The 13,416-nt window shown below is 35.1% G+C and overlaps 1 protein-coding gene across 3 annotated transcripts in view; it reads right to left on the bottom strand.

Annotated features, from left to right (window-relative positions):
- Window positions 1–737: 737 nt before the first annotated feature.
- The window catches only part of LOC145962504 (RNA-binding protein 24), a 32,479-nt gene continuing 19,800 nt past the window's right edge, over window positions 738–13,416 (bottom strand). For 2 of the 3 annotated variants that reach the window (XM_083083588.1, XM_083083589.1), the window contains exons 5-6: window positions 5,754–6,151; window positions 738–4,279 (exon numbers count right to left, since the gene is read on the bottom strand). In XM_083083588.1, coding sequence (XP_082939714.1) covers window positions 4,119–4,279; window positions 5,754–6,151 — 559 coding nt within the window. In that variant the 3' untranslated portion in view covers window positions 738–4,118. The remainder of the gene's footprint in view (window positions 4,280–5,753; window positions 6,152–13,416) is intronic. The other variant, XM_083083591.1, reaches the window with a different exon arrangement.

Consider the following 13,416-nt stretch of genomic DNA (forward strand, 5'->3'; position numbering starts at 1 on the left):
TATTATTTCTATTCTTAAAATTCACACATACAAAGGATTTCAAAATCATATTTTAGATTAATTAATAAGAAATCTAATTTAAAAATGTAGGAATCACAATAATTTTCAAGTAATTAAAACTAATCTTGATATATTAAAACTTTTGATGTTATAATTAATCTTTAGAATACATTGTTAAAGTATTATGCGGTTGCTGGATACTTTGGATAGAGAAGTGCCAAATCATCGTGCCGTGTCATTTGGTAGCGTTAGCTCAGTTATTTTTGCATAGTTACGGTGCCGCGACGAGGGCGGTTCTCCCTTTTGCTTGTTTTTGCGAATTGTCGCGACGCTCTTTCGCGTCCGATCTCTCGCAAGGCCATTAGATTTATCTTTAGCAGCCAAAAACAACGATGCCGAAGTTGCGAAGTCTCCACTGTCGGGTGACGAAGCAAGTGTAGAACAACTTGGGAGCATATATAGATTCCACTATTTAACATAATTAACAGATTTTGTAATTATTGTAAAATATAAAATCGTAATCTCTAAATTTATATTAAAAAATTTAAAAAAAGACAATGAATAATATATGATATTTGAAAACTATAATGATGTATGAGATCTAATGTGGTATTAAAAATGTAATGTGAGAAAAAAAGTTTGATTTTTACATCAACAATTCTTCTATCCTGTCGCTGCGTGTGTATCGAATTAATACACGAAGGAATATATATAATTGATTAGTAAAAATACGCGTCTTTCTCTTAATGATAATATATTTGTTTTCGGTTTTTGTGTATCTATTAATAGAGCGATAATAATATTTTAATATTATTGAGGATATAACAGGCAATATATATATTACAACCTATGTATAATTAAGCTTATATACAATTAATACTAGGAATATAGGATATTCAAAAAGACGATCGTACCCGTGATAAGAGCACATACCTTGCATCTTCATCCTAAACTTTCTCTATTATCATCCTCTCTTCATTCGCAACGGAAGCTTTAGTGTATTTTATAACAAATTCAATGACGTTACGTGTACATTCGGTCTCTTCGTTAAGTACATGAACAATTAATATCTTATAATTAATATCGATAATAATAATAATAATAATAATAATAATAATAAAACGTGATAATGTCAATAATAGTGTAATAATGTATAATAATAATAATAATATAATAATAATAATAATATTAATAATAATAATAATATAATAATAATAATAATAATATAATAATAATAATAGAATAATAGTAAAAGAATAATAATAATTTATTTTCCTATTACGTTATGTAATATTTAAACTAATCCGTCCTAACATCTTCTCTTTCTAACTTTTTACAAAGAATTCCGCTTTTGGTTTCCACCCTGCGCATTAACTTCTACTTACAAATCTAACAAACCGAGTTAACCTCATTTAAGGTTTGAAAGGGTTTGGGACTAGACAACCACGTTCCTCAACCCGATCCTAGTTGATTATGTTTTGATATTCCTTTAGCTCCTCACCCTTTCATTGAGCCTCACTCCTGTACGAGTTAGTGCGTCGAGCGTTGCACTAACAAATCGCTGACTAGTTTCTAATCATTACGGCTACTCGACTGTGCTAATTAAGGCACTGGATCACTAAGAGTAGACGAACGTATGAGTTTAAGAAAAGTCGATCAGATGTCAGAGAATTATCGCAATTCAATATAATCAGAGGCAATGCAATACTTAAAACGTACACAAAGCGACGCTTTCATCGAAATAATTAATCGTTAAAAAAATTTAATTCGTTATTCGAACAGAGATAAAAAGCGTTAGGTTCTCATAATTAAAACGATTTACAAATCAAATCGATTCATTCGCTTCTCGGCGTGTTCGCGTTGCCATAAAGGTTGGTCGGTGTTACATTTTTGTCTAATACATTTAAGTTTATTAATTAACATGACAAGGCCTCGAAATAAGACACTTGATCGTTTCGCTCTAATGTGCGAATTTAAGGCCACCGTGGCTAAATTAGTCGTCTTCGTTAACCATCTATATATAGTTTCGACCTTTCTCTTTTTAAATCACATTTGTGTGATTTTATCTCCTGATAAATCAATTAACATCTTAACTTAGTAATATGCATAATATATAGTAATAAATATCGACGCATATATATATATATATATATATATATATATATATATATATATATATATATATATATATACGTATAAACGTAGTCTGCTAATCAACAGAGAGCCGAAACAAGCAGTGCACATTAGAAATAAAATACCGGTAAACAAGTACTTTGGAAGATACGTATACTTTGTTACTATGACGCATTCTCTCTATGTATAGATGTATCTTATAAACGGTATTCATAGTCGTGTTCCTTGTGAATAAAGAATTATAAAAAATTACAATAATTATATTATAATTATATTATAATTTTTATTATAATTTATATTATAATTTTTTATAAATTAATAATTATAATATAATTATAATATAATTATAATTATATTATTATTACTATAAAGAATTATAAAATTACAATAATTAAATTATAATTATTTAATCAGCATTTAATTATATGCATGTATCGACATATATATGCTTGTATTGATGAGAAATTTGTATTCAGAAAGAACTCTAAAAAAAAATCAACGAATTCTTAGCAATCTCGAAGAATTCTTGATTATGCTGGATGAAAAAAATAAATAAAAATGAAACTCGTCCTTGAAATCAGCGGAGAAATTGCAGGCATTTAAGAACGGCTAGTTTTCTCGACAGTTTTTCAATCAAAAGTAAATCAAATATCATTAAAGACGATAACAATGACAAAGAAACTAAATGTTAGTTCCGTTTTTCAAGATTTCACTGTAGATTTTTTACCTTTTTTTGCCTATTATTTCTATGCTATTAATCTGGTATAAGCAATTGTGCGCCGAACGATTATGAATACCATCCTAAACGTTATCCTAAAAATCGATCTATTACAGATTAAACGCAATTTCATAATTTCTTGCTTCTTTATCGCTTCGGAAAACGCCTGAAAATATAACCTAACAGCTTATAATACTACAAATCTTGTTTACCGCGTAGAGTTTTTAAGATCTATTGAAACTTTACCTAAAAATTAAAACACGTTGCTTCCTCTATGCATCTCTAAACCTGAATATAAATAATTCCGAAATTATGCTACTAGACCTCTCGCCTTAATTTTATCGATATTTTTAATTTAGCGCATTCGTGTCTAATCTTTGTCGAAGACAACTTGTGTCGCAGCTATGAGAGAGAAAATTCACGAATACATCGTTTGACCGACACTCTGTTAAGATTGGCTGTCAAAGAAGTCGCGTGAGCAATGCGTCTGATTTAGGAACCACCGATGGAAATGGATAGGAGCAAGGAACTAGTATGATTATAATCTCGATGAGCTTGAATTTTAAGAAAGGTAGATTTCAAGAATCATAACACGCGATCACATTTCGATACATCGCCTCATCTCGTTGTAATATTTCGAAATAAAAATCTTACAGAACAGCATTGTGCCCAAAAACCTAGCGGGCGTTTTTTCGCGCATATAACTCTTGAATGCAGGTCATAAGCGCATTCGATCAAGCCCTTTTCGGCTCTCAAATTCCGACTTGATCGAGGATAATTTTCTCGAACAAACTTACTCGAGTTCGCTATAAATAATCGTAATCGTAGGCTCTCTAAAAATCGTAGAATCTTTTCTAAAATTTCACAAAATATTGACCGAGAGCGGGCCGATATCGACTTCACGAGAGAAATTGAGAGGAGGAAAATTAAAGATCAGGGAAGCGAGAAAGGAAGAATACAGATTATACAGACTTAGCGAGAGAAGTAGCAGCGGATCGTCGATTCCGAGGGAGCTGGCGCTTCGTCAGATCTCATCCTCTTCGCGGTTCTCGTAGAGGTACTTGGATTAATTTGCGAGACACGATCGGGAACGCAAAAGTCTCGTGGAAAAAATAACTGAAACGAAGGAAGCTAACGAGCCGATCACCCAAAGATGGCGAGATCGAGTACGTTTAGCGCTGCTCCCCTCCGCATCCCTCGCTTCATTTCTGTCACGTAAGAAGGCTCGGCTACAATTGTCTCGTGATGGTCTAATGTCGAAAGTGCTTTATTGCAATCTGGCCTCCTGAGGTGTCGTCTGATACGGCAGGCCTGGGAAAGCCGCTCCAGCTGCTGTTGCCGCCGCTGCAGCCGCTGCCGGCAAACCCGCGGCACCTGGTAATGTGGCATAAGTGTATGGTGCTACGTAACCCGCCGCCGCTGCATTAGCTGGAAAGAGAGACAAGATTTTTGTTTTTGACAAATAATATGTGTATATTTATAATATAATATATATTTAATTGTAATACTTAAAATAAAACGTCTATTAAAAAGATTTTGAATCTGAAAAATCGCCAAAAAATTTGTTTAAAAGAGTTTAAACAAGTGCAAGTTAAAATTACTTAGTATATATATAAAAGATGTCTCGAAATTATTTTTTAACGATAGATTCTTTGATCGAGATTCAGAATAAATTTTTCCCTATTAATAAAAATATTGAGAAAATTTGCAATTTTTTAATTTTCTATATCACATGTTTTCGTAATTAAATTTGAAATTAAAATTTTATTAAGTTTCATCTAAAATTAATAATTGGGAAATATAATTTTATCTACGTATTTGACTCTCCAAAATTTAATTCGCAAAAGGTCTTTTTTTTCAATCGTTTATAATTCGAAAATTATTAACGATAATTTTCTCCGAGAAAATTCCAAACTGACCAAAGAATTCGTCATTAAAAGGACATCTGATAATTTTAGGATAATTAGACTTTATACGAAGATACTAATAAATAATGAATCACAAAAGAAGCGTATGCAAGCGATTTGTGCGCATTGTAAACCTTCTTATTTTGTGCCTTAGCTTTTTTTTGGGGTGCTGTTTACTCGCAAGACGTAAAGCGGATGGCGCTCGTTGACCACCATCACTCATCGCGAGGACACCGTCACCATCACCACAGACAGCGCAGACAGACTGACAATATGTATATAATGCATCAATGTGTGTCTAGTTCATGAAGCGCATGCAAGACTTTGTCCTATTCATTGTTCATCCACTAGCGAACAGTGAAGCGCGCGAACGTACAACTACAACGTAACATACGATAATATACGCAGTTAAAGCAAAGAATATGAATAAAAAAAATAACAAAAAATACAAAACTATTTTTTACTAAAATAAGAAGTACTTCTATTTCATAGAAGACTGAGAATATTCTTATGAGAAAAATATTGATATCGATACGAGAGGGCTGCAAGATATTCAATGATCGAAGTTGAGAGAAAGCGAGATGTGTATCAACGCAAGAGAGAGATGTGTAACAGGGTTCCCACGAAGGATCCGTCAGGAAATGCCCAAGGCTCTTGGACAGGATAAACGACGCTCCATTGCCTGCATCCCCGCCTTTAAATGCCGACACTCACATACCCGACGTCGGAATTATTATTCCCCCTAACCGCGCGCATAATCTGAAGAGAAACTGTACGTCGGAAGTTGCACGTTTCCCCGATTCAACCCCCCTTTCGCATTATCCGCGCGTACCCCCTGTGAAACACGAGAAAAAAACCAGATCCTGTGAGAACCCCGCGAAATATTTATCAAGCACTACAGGCAGCTCCGAGATAAGTGCAGCGCAACCCTCCCTCTTTCCCACCCCTCTTTCTCTCTCCCCTCCTCTCTCCCCCTATCTCTGGAGATTTTCTACCGTAATCACGCAGCACGGACGGCAGAAATTGCGGTAGGAGAGCTTTCTCCAGCCGTTGCTGATGCGCCAACGCTGTCGCGGGACCGTTTTGCTGCTGCTGTTGCTGCTGTTGGTGGTGTTGATGGTGATGGTGTAACGGGTAGTTGCTACCCTTACTCTGGACACTATTCAAACACGTACCAGCCGCGGCCGCGGTCGTGTACGGGTACGCCTCGGCGAAGTTGTACGAGGTGCCCGGGTAGGTCGCGGCGGCCGCCGCCGCGTTCTGGTACTCGTAGAATTGCGATGCCGCGGCGACAGCGGCTGCGTGGCTCAACTGCGTCGCCGGAAGCGGTACCAGACCACCTGGCGCCGCGGCAGCCAGGTAGGGTGACTGGTACACGTAGCCTGGTGGTACCCTGCAAAACGAGAACGGCCGGTCGGTTATGGATGCTGATCATTGCGGCGCGAACGCAGCGACACTCGTAGATCTAATTGCGGCGAATGTGTTTGTGAATTTATCGCAACACGCGTACTCTGACGATGACGGCGAGATATTCTTGTTCTTTTAAAGAAGGAGCGAAACTATAATAGATTGCGTAGTTATATCCAGAGGTGAGCACGATAAGAAATTAATCCAAATAGGATATAAAGATATTTAATTATTTCTATGATTGAGATAAGATAATAATTCCTTCGTATGTTCATTAGAATCTTATTTGAAATATTTAGCGAATTTTAGAAATAATTAGAATTAATTTTAGAATCTTTGGAGATAGATATTTCAGACATATACGTGTATTCTCGTTACAGAAATAATAAAATTATTAAATGATTACTCTTGATAGCATTTAAAATGTGCTCATCACTACCGTTAAATGCTCCATTACACGCGAAATCTGTTTTTAATATGTTCACAACTTGATTTGTATAAATGATCGTATCTCTACTTCGCACGTCAAGTATGAAAGCACCATCAGCTGTACATATTTTAATAAATTTTACCATGATATGAGTGCGTAAATAAACAAGACGCCGTCTAGTCCGCGAAGCAATAATTTACAAACAAATACACCTAGCTTGGACCGATCGAGAACCAATCGAATGTTCGATGCCGCAAACTTTCGAAGAAGGCGCAGCGAAATAGATCTGACGAGTCTCGTTCGGTCCAATATACTTCTCTCATTTTATGATGGAACATAATGGAATCGGGAAGGATGAATAGTGACGCAGCATTGTTACTCGTATCATGATTGTGCGTGTACGTGTATGCGTGAAAATTCTCTTCGTATAATGTGTATATCGATGTGGAGAGAGTTCGCGATATCGATCATGGGGATTGTCATTCGGGATAAATATTTTTGAAAAAATTCGTGCGTTTCTCGATCGCGCGTAGATAAAAAAAAATAAGGATAGATGAAGATCATTAAGTGTCCTGAGAATCGCGGAGAAACGAGCTCGTATTCGCGTGCACATGCATCGTTCTTACATTGTCCGATTCCTCGGCTCGCAGAGTATGCCAGAAGTCTGTCGGAAACGCTTGACAAAAAACAAACTTTCCTTAATGCGTGTCGCGTTACAAGAAAATTCCCGACTCGACGGTCTTTCGCTCTCGAACAGCTCTCTACCAACACCAAAAGCACGCAACACCAAACGGCAGAGTTGAGCGAGGGACCGAGCTCTCTTCAATCGATCTTCGCGCATACGTAATATACGGACAATCATACCGGAAGATGCGCTTCTCTGTATTTCGATCGGTGTACCAGGGAGAATAACTAATAAGTATATAAGATGTTTACATTTCGAGTTCCGAAGTTCCGCATCTTTCAGTCTTCACTCGAACGTAAAAAGAATATACATTTTCTTGTATAATATATATAATATTTATCCTCTTTATATATGTTTCAAAATGCGCGATCTCGAAACTCGTGCGATGAATCGTTTTGCATCGGGTAGATAGCGCTTTTTGTAAGCTTTAGATGTAAATTTTTGCCAAATTGAATCGATTTTGCCTCAACGTGAATTTTATTAGAAGCAGCTTTCTAATTTTCGAAGTTAAACGTCTGTATAATTAAGAATTAAAATTCTGTTGTACATAGATTTAAATTAATTAAGAAATTTGGATTTTTTATTAATTTGTTCGTTTAATATTAGATTTTTTCTTTTTGGTCTCAAAGCATTAGTCGAAAATAAATTTTTGACAATACAAAATTCTTTATAATTGGGTCTTTTCCATTAAATTTTTATTAGAAAAAATCGAATACTTCGTATTCACTGGCGAAGCTATTTACTAAGAGAACCGCGTCTTCTAATATGCTGTACATGTATATGTAAACAATAAATGTGCATTCTGATTATGTATCATGATAATTACACAAAAAGATAATTAAAACTGACAATAAAAAAGGTTGCAGTTATATCACTGATCATCATTACTGATATAGTTGTGTACATTTTTTCCATCTTTCTCTTCACTATTAAAGTCTAATAAAATTTAAAAATGACTAAATCCAAAATTGAAATAATAGAGACTACTTTAGAATAAAAAATCCTTTATGAATCTCGCGCATCAAATAAAAAGAGATATTTTTCTTCGACTTGTATCAGTATGCACAATGAATATGTAAGTATATGTATGTGCGCGTGTGTTGTCGAATATTATATCGGAGGAGGAAGGCAAGACGGGATAAGAGATGAAAGGGAAATAAGTTGTGTGAAAACGGTAATTGCTCTCACTGTGGTATCAATAATAAGGCGAAAAACGTACGCAACAATCCAAGAAAAAAAGAAATCTTTCACGTGTTGGCAAAACAACAACAAACCAACGACAAACGTGTATGTAGGTGACTGCACGAAATATAAATACTTCTCGGCACACGGCACACGATTATCTAACATCAACGTTAGTACCTAAAATTCACAGATCTAAAGAAACGTCTCGAGTTCGCTCTCTCCGATTTTTGCAATCTTTGGATATACCGTAGAGTAGTTTAAAGTAAAGAATATATGTATATATTTTTATAAGTACTTTATTGCAGATTTAGGCGACAAACTCGATACTCTACAAACAAATTCGATAAAATAATTTATATCAATTATCACACTAAAATAAAAAAATTAAAATATGTGCAAAGATAAAGAACCAAACATTTATAGTCACGTCCATAATATTTAATAAAAATGCAATAAAAATATAAGGTAAAAATTAAAGTTTTATATACTTTTTTACAATAAAATAGATGTGCGTTTACGTTACTGTTCGATAAACTTATTCGCACGATGAAGACAAGCATTGTTGACTGCATGCATTCATGCATTTGTGCATTATTCGCGTTATATAATATTGCTTTAATCAATCGATAATATTCGATTTTGAAATACGATTAATATAAAATGATGTCAAGAGATTGTCGCATTCCCTAAATCTGCGACAAAGGGCAAAGAATACAGAATGTCGTTTATTTTAAACTACTCGAAAATATGTCAAAGTTTCAGGAAAATCAACGCGAGACGTCTCCAAACGCATCCTTGCAAGAAAAGAAGAAAAAAGATGGTACATGTCTCTCACGGCAGTGCCTCTGTCTCTCTTACACTTTGTCTCTTTTACTCTCTTTGCTTTTCGTTATTTCTTCTTAAATAATAACACGCGCGGAAGATCCCGACCTGGCGAGCGTTCTTCAATCACCCGCAAAATTTGTTCACGGATTCGCAATTGTTTCTTATCGATCGATGTGTACTCTGTGAATACATAAAAATACAGGTAGTTGTTCAAATTCATTCGAAATTGAATTTATTATTATTATTTTTAAACATCTCAATATTGTATATATTTCATGTTTTTGTTAAAAACGCTTATAACTTATGATTCCAAAATTTAAAAAATTTAGTTTTTTCAAGTAGCGAATTTTCACAGAAAATAAAATGTGCAATGGGAGATATAAAATTAAAATATTTATGTATAAGGATGAATATATGTGTAAGCAAGTATTTATATAAAAATAATAAGAAATAATTAAGAAGATAGTAAGGCTCTAATATGTAAATATACAAATATTAAGATATCAAAGGCGATAAGAGCCAAACGCGGGTGATCGTGCGACAGTTTCACAGAAAATTAATTTTTCTGTGAAACTAATATTTGTGCACAGGGCACGGATTTATTTTGGTTAAACCAAGTAAAATTTATAATCTCAATTCGAGATTCTTATAATACCCCTCTTACCCCCCAAAGAAGTTATAGGCGAGAAAAATAACAGGCCGAAAGTCGCTGAATCGGGAATCGAACCCGAGTCTTTCGCTTGCCGGACGACTGCTCTTACCTTAAAAATAATAAGAATGTTGATCTTTATATTGACGAACAAATCGTTTTGAAGAATCATATTTTGTCATACGTATACACACTCCGTCTTAATCTTAATTTCATTCAATACAGTCTAATTTAATAATATCGACGTGTTAAGTAAACCTCTCTCGACACGCGATCCCAATAAGCTGTACCTACGGAACGCATAGCGTGTGCGGTAAATTATGAATCGAGAGCTAACGGATATTCAATGACCGATTAAACAGTAACGGGCGATTCCGAAGCATTTCGAGAGACGCTGAAGGAACCCGGCCTCTTTCCCGGAGACAGCCCTGAACTTTTTAGCGGATCGATAATAGCCAGTGTCCAGTCTACGAAGGAAATCAATATGTCGTCCTGCGGCTTCGAACGACACAAGGCTCCTCCGCTACGTCGGATTGGTGCCCGCTGACCATTATCGTACAATCGCAACAATCGAGAGCGCTTCGACACGCGTGTCGCGCTTAATTCGAAGTCTCGTGCTGCAACGGGGGAGAAAGGAGAGTCACAATGGACGTAGAATCGACGACCTTGAATTGGAGCTGTCATCCAGGATGGATGAGCGCGCGATCGATGAACATTACATGACGGAAGGGCGAAATTGATAAAGGTAGAAAAGAACGACACACACATATGTACGCGTGTCCATATCGCGCTATAACGACGTCGCATTGCGGATGGACGGACTTTCATCCGTGCCATTTCGAACGAACGGGAATCCGGTTCTCTTACTCGATTTGCATGAGAAAATCGCGACGTGAATTATCCGCGTCCGAAAATATTAGGGCGTGTAACGATGATTGTTCCAGATGTGAACCTTGTTGGATGGAAAATAAAACATTAATTATATAGTTTTCTCACAATTAAATATTTTTATTTATACGAGATTTTTTAAGAAAACCCACGAATAACTCGATAGAGATGCGTTTGGGAGAGAAAGATAAAATCGACGACTCAGCGAAGTGCAGCGAAAGACTCGAGGAGCGTAAAGAGAAAAAAATGTATGCAACGCTGGCTTTTTATTTTTTCTCGTCGCAAATTATTTCGGTTCGGTCAAATTTAAATTTTCGTGAATTATTCGCAGCATCGTCGAAATGTCTCGACATCGTTTCAAAACCGAGACAAAGAAATTCGCGAAACAGAATAAAAATAAAAATGAACAAAGTTCGCCATGTGCGTGATAAATAAAACGCGACATGTTGCACGACAATCGATCTATCTATACAAATGAACGCACGAAAACTAATAAGAGTGTTGTCAATTTTATTGACATTGAAGACTGTCAGCCACCTGCTGGAATTTTCAATGTCGGAGACGGACAAATAAAGATTAGTTGATAAACGAGTGTTGTAAAAATATTTCTCGTGCTCTCATTCATTCTAGATTTTCGTTAATGTTAAATTTAATTCTTATTAACCTGAATAAAAGTTTACGAGCAAAATTGATCTTTTTACTCGATAAATGTTGACAGAAACGTGTCCAAGAATAAGTAAATACTTGTATTTAGATTTAGACTGTATTTATTAAGTCTGACTGGTTCTTATGCAATGAGATTTATTTGCAGGGGAGAAGAATAAGAATGTATGTAAACTGTGTGTAATTCGGATAAACTTTTCACTCTCTGTCCAAGAACAATCGACTTTAAATTTACATTTTCCTGCTCCAAAAACATAAGACATTTACATGTTGATCGAATTCCAAGATATTTGCGAAACGGCATATATTTCTTTCCATTTCACAAAGCACATTCGAAAATTTGTTAAAAAATGATCAGTGGATCATTATTTCTTTAAAATGAAAGTATTGAATATTTAAGAGCATCTTAGACAAATTAGCTCCACAAAGTAATAAAATCGATAAATCTTAAATAATATAATATAATAATAATAATATATTCTCAGTTTTAAAGACGGCAGTTCCTGAAGACAATAGACATTCATATTTTAGCGTGCTTTAAAAAGATTTTGCTATTTTTTCCGGAAGAAATATCAATTTGTAATGTTCGGTATTTATTTTGTAGTCAAGAAACAAAGAACCCTGGACACGTAGAACGCGCAGTGGTAGAGCATGACGTATACACAATCCCTCCTTCATATAGTCTCGCTTTTCCATCGTTCTTTTTTGTTCCTCCATTTTCCATCGAATTTATCTGTCGGTCGCATCTTGGTCGAGGTACGTGCATTATGGATGGCTCGCGTGTCCTCAACCCCACTTTTCTTGTTTCTGCGCGTTCCATTCTGTTCTCCTCGTTCCACGTGTGTTTCCAGACCGGCGCATCCGTCCCCGACCAGGTGGCGATTTCCAATCCCAATTGCCCCCCTTGTTCCCTTCGTACCGAGTGACAGACAAGCGTGCACGAGAAAATCTCATCCAACGCTGAAATCGACTGCGCCGAGAAATTATCGCGAAAGAATGCAATAAAAAAAATTAAATTGTCTTTTTATCGCAGAAACTTTTTTCGTACTCTGGTGTCCTTTCCATAATAAATTAAAAAAAAAAATGTGCATTGCGCATTAATGATGCTAATGACAGTAATATCTTTAAATATGCGGTGTCAAGGGAATATTCATAAATTGTTGATGCCTATGTGTGGGCGAAAAAAATGTCCTCCACACGGTCTCGCATATCGCACATATCTCGCGGGAATCGGTATAATTGATGGAAATCATATATAATGTTTCCGATTTCGATCGAAAATTATAAATGACGCGGAAAGAGATATGCGGTGTCCTATAGCAACGTCCAGAAATATTTTTCACGATCACGCGGCAATATTTTAATATAAATATACTTGTTTTTCTCTCTCTCTTATTTTGTATCAATATCATATCATAATCCACAAAGTGCAAAGGTAACAATAAGTTTCAACTTTGTCGCTTTATACTGGTCAACTATAATTTTGTAAAATGTATAATTTTGGCTTATTTTTATGTTATTTTTGCTAATTTCAAAAATGAGATCAAGATTTATTCCAAGATTCTACTTTTTTGTAACTAATAAATATTGTAATTTAAAAAAGAATCATGTCGTACATATTGTTCAAGGTAGCTAATTTTATACACTGGAAATTTTAAATAGTACACTTTAATTAATCTCTCTAGAAATCTCTAATTAGTAGTAAAATTATTTTAAATTAATTAATTAATTAATTCTAAAGAATTTTAAATATATATTGCTCAAAAATTTTACCCTTCACATAAATTTGACAAACATATTTGAAATCAGCGCAAAAAATATTATAAAAGCCATTATAACAGATCATGAGAATTTCTCATAAGAAAAATCATCTATTTTTGTTACTCATCGTTATAGATAAACCGTTAACGATAGTTAAATGCCTTG

This window comes from Camponotus vicinus, unplaced genomic scaffold, assembly GCF_025532165.1.
Source record: "Camponotus vicinus isolate PSW18456_S1 unplaced genomic scaffold, iyCamVici1.0 SCAF_12, whole genome shotgun sequence".
Classification (NCBI taxonomy): Eukaryota; Metazoa; Arthropoda; class Insecta; order Hymenoptera; family Formicidae; genus Camponotus; species Camponotus vicinus.